At 39.1% G+C, this 7,444-nt stretch overlaps 1 protein-coding gene across 1 annotated transcript; it reads right to left on the reverse strand.

Annotated features, from left to right (window-relative positions):
• Positions 1-721: 721 nt before the first annotated feature.
• Positions 722-1,405, reverse strand: LOC148043653 (uncharacterized). Its single transcript, XM_087726091.1, has one exon. The coding sequence runs from the start codon at positions 1,403-1,405 to the stop codon at positions 722-724; it is 684 nt and encodes a 227-aa protein (XP_087582217.1).
• Between the last annotated feature and the right edge of the window lie 6,039 nt (positions 1,406-7,444).

Genomic DNA, 7,444 nt, shown 5'->3' on the forward strand with positions numbered 1-7,444 from the left:
AACGGTACTCTCCTAGGTTTTAGCCTTATGGGGGCTATGTTGGGATCACATTAAAAGAGATTGGAGTTCCCATATACTTACCCAGACCGGTGCCGAAGACGTCCTCCAACGCCTTAAAAATTGCTTCAGTGCTCTCATCTTTCTCATCTTTCAATACCAGTCACTTCTAGGCCCAGGGCTTTGAACCAGTCAAGCCCCAGGAGGCTCTGCAGGTCGCCTCTGACCACCGTCACTGGGAGCTGGCCACTGTATTTCTTGAATTGCACCCAGAAGGTGCCCTGGCCCACGATGCGGACTCAGTTCCCCTGGTAATCACGAAGGCGGATGTCAGGGGCGTGCAGATGCTGCTTCTTCAGGCTAGGGATAGCCCGCTTGAGTGGGCTACTGTGTGGACTATGACATGATGGTCAGTGATAACCCTCTGTTGATCTCCATCTCGCATGGGGAGCCCTCGATGAGGACTGTGACCTTCAGTTTTTTTGGCCGCCTTGTGTGGACCTGGCCGATTGAGGTGTGGTAGGTGGCTGTGGTGTTGCCCTCTGAGCACCGTGGCTTCTGCCATGCCCCTTGGTTGGGCCTCTGCTGGCAGTTAGGTTGGCTTCTGGGCTGCCAGGTCATTGTGGGGTGCTTGCTTCTGCAAACTTTGGCGATGTGCCCCTTTCCCTCGCAGCGCTGGCAGATAGCGTCATGGAAACAGCAAGCCGATCGGGCATAGTCTCCTTCACAGGAGTGGGAATCGTGGTTTGAATTTTCTCGCAGGCTTGGCGTGGCTACTGTGCATACGGCAGCTATCATCTTCTTCACTTTCTGAGCTCTCGGCCTCTGCAGCCTCATGATGTACATGTGTGCTCTTCCACGTGTCTTGTGGAGTGCTTTGGCGCTGCAGGGTCTCTGTAGACTTGACAGCCAATTCTGATGCCCTGGCTTCGTCCAAGGCAATTTGTAGAGTGAGGTTAGATTTGGCAAGTAACCTCCTCTGTAAATCAATGTCCCGCACACCACATATGATGCGGTCAAGAATAAGTTCGTCTAGGTCTTGGAACTCACAGTATGCTGCGGCCTTTCGTTGCGCCGCAACATACTCGTTAATTGATTTGCCTTCCTTCTGGTTACGCACATTAAATTCGTGTGGGTGCACATGCTTAGACGGCTTGGGAGCATAGTGAGTCCTCAGCGTCTGATGGAGCACTGACCAAGCAACCGATTGTAGCGGCGTTGGCCCAGAGAGGTCTTTGGCAGTTTCGAACACTTCCCGTCCACAGTAACCAAGGAACATGTTCTCCTTGCGGCCTTCGGAAAGGCTCATGAGGTTGTTGGCTTCGAGGAAGCAGTCGAACTTCAGCATATATGAGGCCCAATGCTCAGTGACTGGGTCATATGGAGTCGGTGGGGCATGCATGGCCATTTTCTGTTCTGAGAGCGTTTTGAGTTTGTTGCTAAAAAATGGCTGCTCAAAGCTGCGCTGAGCTCCGGGCTGGATTTACTTGCTGGATTGCTACACTCTTTTTGGTTCGCCAGTTGCCTTCCAATCCCATCCTCGTCGCCAGTGTTAAATTGGGTAATGGAAAGGCACACACAGGCTAACGGTAACAACAGCTCTTTATTGTAACAGAAAAAGTATGAACAATCCAGCAAAGGTTGAGTCTGACAGCAGCCCTTTTATAGGGAGCTGTCAGACCCTTCAACCAATGAGATTACACCTCTGTTTCCGCCGGAACAGAGGACCTTGGTGGAAACCTTTATAACTGTAGCAAGTATCTAACATAAAACCTCCAAGATATTTGGCAAAGTACTGATGAAGGAAAAAGAAGGGAAAGGAAATATAAACATACTACTCAATGTAGATAGATTCTTTTGAACAGAGATTTCTGGGATTCAGGTTTAATCTGAGGCTATGTCTAGGAAGTCCTTGGTGCTCTCTGAGTTTGAGAGCATCAAGGACCCCACAATTCAATCCTCAGCTTGATATGTTCTCTTCCATTGATTATGCCTCTAAATAACAGGGAAGAAAATGCTAATATTTGAGGAAAGTAGTCAGGAATTGGGTGAAGTTGAGAATGCTTAGTAATGAAGTCTAAATTGGAACTTGGAAAGTCTGTCTAGGATGACCCTCCTTGAAATTATGGTGTACTAGCATATATTTTAGGACTAAGGTGAAGAGCTACTTGTTATACACCATTTGTAGATATGTGGAAATAAGTAATTAAAATGTCATAACTTTCAAATAATCTAAAGAGACAGAGCCGTGCATTATGTATTCATCCTTTGAGTTTTCATCACTTAAAAAAATAATTGTAGGTTCAAAATGGTAAAAACTGCATTAGAAAAATCATTGTTATCCTCATGGTCCTTCATGAAGTGTTGTAATTAATATTCAAGTTTTACCATAAATAGTGCACTGTGCACACTAAGAAAACAATTTGGAAGAATTGTTTTGGAACTTGTATGAATACGGCAGGCCTCTGCTCTTCATTAAAGCAGAATGGTTTGTTGGACTTCCACAAAAGCTTGAAAAAAATGGTGCTGCTGCTATAAAACTCTCATAATAATTTGATTCATTCTAGTAGCAGCATTGTTTTTCAGACATGTGAGATACAAAACACTTCATCTGAAATGTCACTGTACACAGCTCTAGTGATTAGTTATTATATTTTATTATCAAAATAATACCTAATGCCATCTGTATGCTAGGTGGCTATAAAAGTGTCACTCTACTTCCTCCATAGGTCTCTGCTTACTTACCTCTAAAAGGGAGTCAAGTGGAATTAGGAGAAGAGACAAGGTGCTATGATCTGGTTTACTTAATCATTTAGATGGGGAGTACTGAAGCTAATGACTTCTCATTTATAAAAACCAACTAATGGGATAGAGTTGAAATGCAGCTGAATGCTTTTCAGTTTCTGGTACTTGAAATGCAAGAGTGAAAGCTGCACTACTGTTTAAAATTGGGCTGTTTTTCTATCTTAACACTGTTAATAAAGTTTTGCATTCCAAATGAAAGAGAATTATGATTATGGATGTTTTCAATGTCTACTCTAACTTTATATCTACATCACAAACAAAGTGACTAGAGCCTTAAAAACAATTCAAATTAAGTGAAAACCAATGTAAAATCATTATTAATGCCACTCAAAAGCCAAGTTTGAAAATAAAACCCTTGAGTTTGTAAATACAGCTTCTGAGTGACTGCATCTCATACTTTGGAAAATGATGTTAAATATGTTCGTAGGGTTCTGAATGTTTTGCTTACAATGTATTGGTTATTATACACAGATGACTTGCTAAATCCATTAAGCACATGATTTAGAAAATGAAACCGGCTTTAGCCATGACTTCTGATTTTAGTGCTGCTTCTTGTGGTTACGACTGATAGTGTAGAAAGAGGTTTGAGCATATCTGTTCTGACTGGCAGAGAAAGTAAACAACTAATGCTAATGGACGGATAAATATGCTGACAGCATTAACCGTGGAGCTTAGAGCAGGGGCAAAAGTTAAGGTAATTATTGCTAATATGTATATGCTATACATAATGCTTGAAAAAAGCATCCAGAAGGACCCTCTTTCATGATGAAAATATGCACTACTTTGAGTAACTTGAAAGTTTTCAACGATGCATATGGGAAAAGACATATGAGTACATTTTGATGGTTACCACTTGGTAGATCATAGACAGGTTCTCAAAAGAATAATTTAAACATTTGAAACCAAATTCTCCATGCTTTCTATTTGAGAGAATGCTTGTTTGAGAAGATAGAACATTTCATCCTACTGCAAACAATCCTGGCAAACAGACTTTTTTCAGGAACATCAACAAGACGCTTCTTGAATTTGCTTTATTTTCCTGAAGATCAAACAAAGAACTAAAAGAACTTGCTTACCACTCCTTTCTTCCTCTTCCATACAAAATTACAGAAATTCGATTTGTTCTTTTAGTCATCTCACCCCATAGATTTTAGAATCACACATGACCATACTTAGTTTTCAAGCAGATGCATTAGAAAACTAAATTGTTTTTAATTTCAAGATTGTATGCAGGGGACCATTCAGTTTGGCAAATTTCCATTCATATATGTCCCCTTTCCTATACTATATTGTGTGTGTGATTACAATGCCAACATTTGAAATAGACATTATAAAGCCAGTTCAGCTTTCCCAACAATTACATTTCTGGAGACCAACTCCTGTTGACTTTAGGGAACATGGCTAATAATGACAATATCTATGGATTAAAACAACTGGAGGGTAATAGATTGGGGAAAGTTAATCTATTTTTTTTAATGTGGTCAATTTCCTACTATCCCATGCATATGTATTTATGTGATGATGATGTATCACATAAAAATAATTTGGATATTTTTTTTAAAAAATATTGTTTTTAATTTTATTTCAGTTTGAAGCAATTACAATATTCTAAAGCCAACAATATCTACCTGCTACATATTACATGTACACACATAAGGTATTTAAGGTATTTGAGGCAAAGTTTCAAAGCATGAAGAGTATTGAACAAACCACGTATTACAATCTGTCTCTAGTTAGGCAATGATCAAGCAGAATTCCTTGCTCCAAAGGCTATCACAAAAAAATAATAATCTTGACTTTACAGTCATAAGCCTTAGTTTCCCTTTTTCTTTCTCTCTCACACACATACAGGGCTTGTGATGAAAAGAAGATCTTTTGAGCAAGCTTATATACCACCATGGCTCAAAGCATATTTCTAGAAGTAAGAATTAGCACTCAGACTGAAAACCAATGAAGCTTTATATGAAATCATATTTATTGTTGTGTTTGGGTTCAATAATTGGAATCTAAACTTAGTCATGTTTAAGAGCAGGGCCAATATTAACAATGGGATAACACATAAAAACAGTCTGTGCTGCTGACATACATGGAGAGGTTTTGCTGATCCCCAAGTATGTAAACCTCTCTTCCCATCTTCTACAAAAAATGATAATCAAAATGCCAAAAAGAGATTCATTATGTGAAGCAGAGCAATAAATGGTTCGAAAATCATGATGTATATATTTCATAGTTGGATTTACTGTTTTTCAAAGATCAACTGTTTTTCAGACATTTCAGTCATAATGTACCCAAATAACTTCCCTATTTCCAAGAAATCAACAAATAACCCTTTGCTTTTCTGTGAAGGGTATGGGAGTGCAACTCTATGAAATTTTGCAGAATATACCGCAGCATCTGGTAAAGATGAAGTTAGCCAATAGGAAAGATGAAAATGATTAGGCCAGTGGTAGTCAACCTTTTTCTACCTACCACCCACTAATGGATCTTTCTTGTTGGAAAAATTTCCTTATTGCCCACCAGTTTTTGCGCAAGTGCGGAACATGAGCATATTTTTTTTCAGACATGGCTTCTAAATTTGTTTCACAATTTAACAACTACTTTTACGTTTTGATCTGCACTCCACAGAGTGCTTTTTCGCTCCTCTTTTCCCTTTTATTACAAACACCAAAAACAATGCTGTATTAGGTGCCAATTTTTATTAAGTGTCACCATCAAAACAAAATTCCTTTTCCTGCCTTCTTCTTCTTTACCTTTCTTATAGTATTTTACTGTATCAAGGATCTCTTTTTCCCTTTTTTATTTTCTCCTTCTTCTTCCTTTACTTATTTCTTTCTTTTATTTTATAAGATAACAAAACTTAATTTATGAGCCAGACTGCTTACTCTCCTCCTTTATTTTATCCCCTGTTCTCCATTTTTCTTCCCTTTTTTTGTTATTTTTTTTATCTTCTCCTTTTTATCTCCTTTTTTTAACCTTCCTTAGGGCAATGTACAAAAGTAAGGCTGAACTAGTTAGCCCACTTATTATTATTAGCCAACAATTCTCTCCTACCTATAACTTTTCTTTCTCCTATTTTGCAACTGCTCTGTTGGGCTTCTGCCTGTCTCTGCTATCCACTCCTCCCCTTCCCCTTCCCACGTGTTTGCTTCTCCTATTTTGCAACTGCACTCGCTCAAAAGGAGGTTTTAACCTCTGAAGTCCCTACCGCCCACCTGGAATCCGGAAACGCCCACTAGTGGGCGGTAGGGACCAGGTTGACGACCCATGGATTAGGTAATAATGAGGTTTTCAAGTTGTATTATTATTCTGAAACACTACCATAGGCAATAGGTGAAAATATTTTACAGACAATCTTTTTTTCTGAAGACAGCCTCTGAGGCTTTGGGAAAATAATATATAAATAGAAAGCACCAAGACATTAACAAGGAATTTTAAAGTAGTACTAAAATGTAACAGTCAAACAAACTATCAGACACCTGAGAAGATTGAACTGACTCAAATCACTGCAGGTCATAAAATAGCCAGGGAGCCTGGCATACAGACTCTTCCCTGTAATGCAACAAAACTGGAATTGCACAGTAGCAAAGTAATTTGCCTTTCTCTGATATGTAGAAAGTGTAAAAAAGGGGAACATTATATCAACCAGAGTCTTCGTTTTCTTTGAAGCAGCTCTTACTTGGGTCTACAATTTTCAGTCTTTGCAAAGTCAGTTTTGGTTAAACCCAGCAGTTCTAATAATAGACAATTGTTCAAGCTCATTGCACTTTGCAACCTCAACTGTGCAATAAACGAAGAACCCCACCGAGTTTACTGAAGCTTGCTCCTAAAAAACTGCCTGGGAATGGAGTCTGTATTGTAAACACAGATGCTCTCATGTACCCATACACATGGATATGCTTAGAGAACTGTATCTGGACATATTAAACTTATTGGACATGGTGAATTTTACTATGGCATCTCATAGGACTAAACAGGAGTTGCTAGAGTCTAATGTAAAGAAATATCCCTATGTTACTATTATGACTTGAATGTACATTAACTATCTGTAAATACTTTCCTTGAAGATACTATATCGTTTGCCTAATGATAGTACTATTACCCCTTAAATATATTATTTAGCACATAAAAGGAATCAAAATTAGAAGCTGACTCACAGTACAAAAACAGTTGGTTGTTAACTATTTTACCTGGAATTTCTCTGGCTTGCAGTCCCAATATGTTCATCTAAAGCAGTGTTTTTCAACCACTGTGCCGCGGCACACTAGTGTGCCGTGACATAGTGTAAGGTGTGCCGTGGGAAAATTACTTTATATATAGTCAATATAGGCACAGAGTTAAAAATTTTTAACATTTTCTAATGGTGGTGTGCCTCGTGATTTTTTTCATGAAAAAAGTGTGCCTTTGCACAAAAAGGTTGAAAAACACTGATCTAAAGGGCTCCAGCTTCGAAAGGTAACGTTGATGGGGATCTCAAAAAAAGTAGTACTGTACTTTTCAGATTATAAGACACACCGGAGTATAAGATGCACCAACATTTTGAAGAGGTAAACAAGAAAAAAACGTTTTTGCTTTCCCTGGCCCCCAGGAGCACTCTGCAGGCTTCCCAAACCCTCTGTGTGTCCTATTTTTTTGCAAAAATGGG

This window comes from Thamnophis sirtalis, unplaced genomic scaffold, assembly GCF_051295495.1.
Source record: "Thamnophis sirtalis isolate CommonGarterSnake01/CBP01778 unplaced genomic scaffold, rThaSir2_p1.2 scaffold_11, whole genome shotgun sequence".
Lineage (NCBI taxonomy): Eukaryota > Metazoa > Chordata > Lepidosauria > Squamata > Natricidae > Thamnophis > Thamnophis sirtalis.

What these genes read in the sequence shown, in the direction of transcription:
- LOC148043653 (XM_087726091.1), bottom strand. Translation starts at nt 1,405, where the DNA reads ATGGCCATGCATGCCCCACCGACTCCATATGACCCAGTCACTGAGCAT.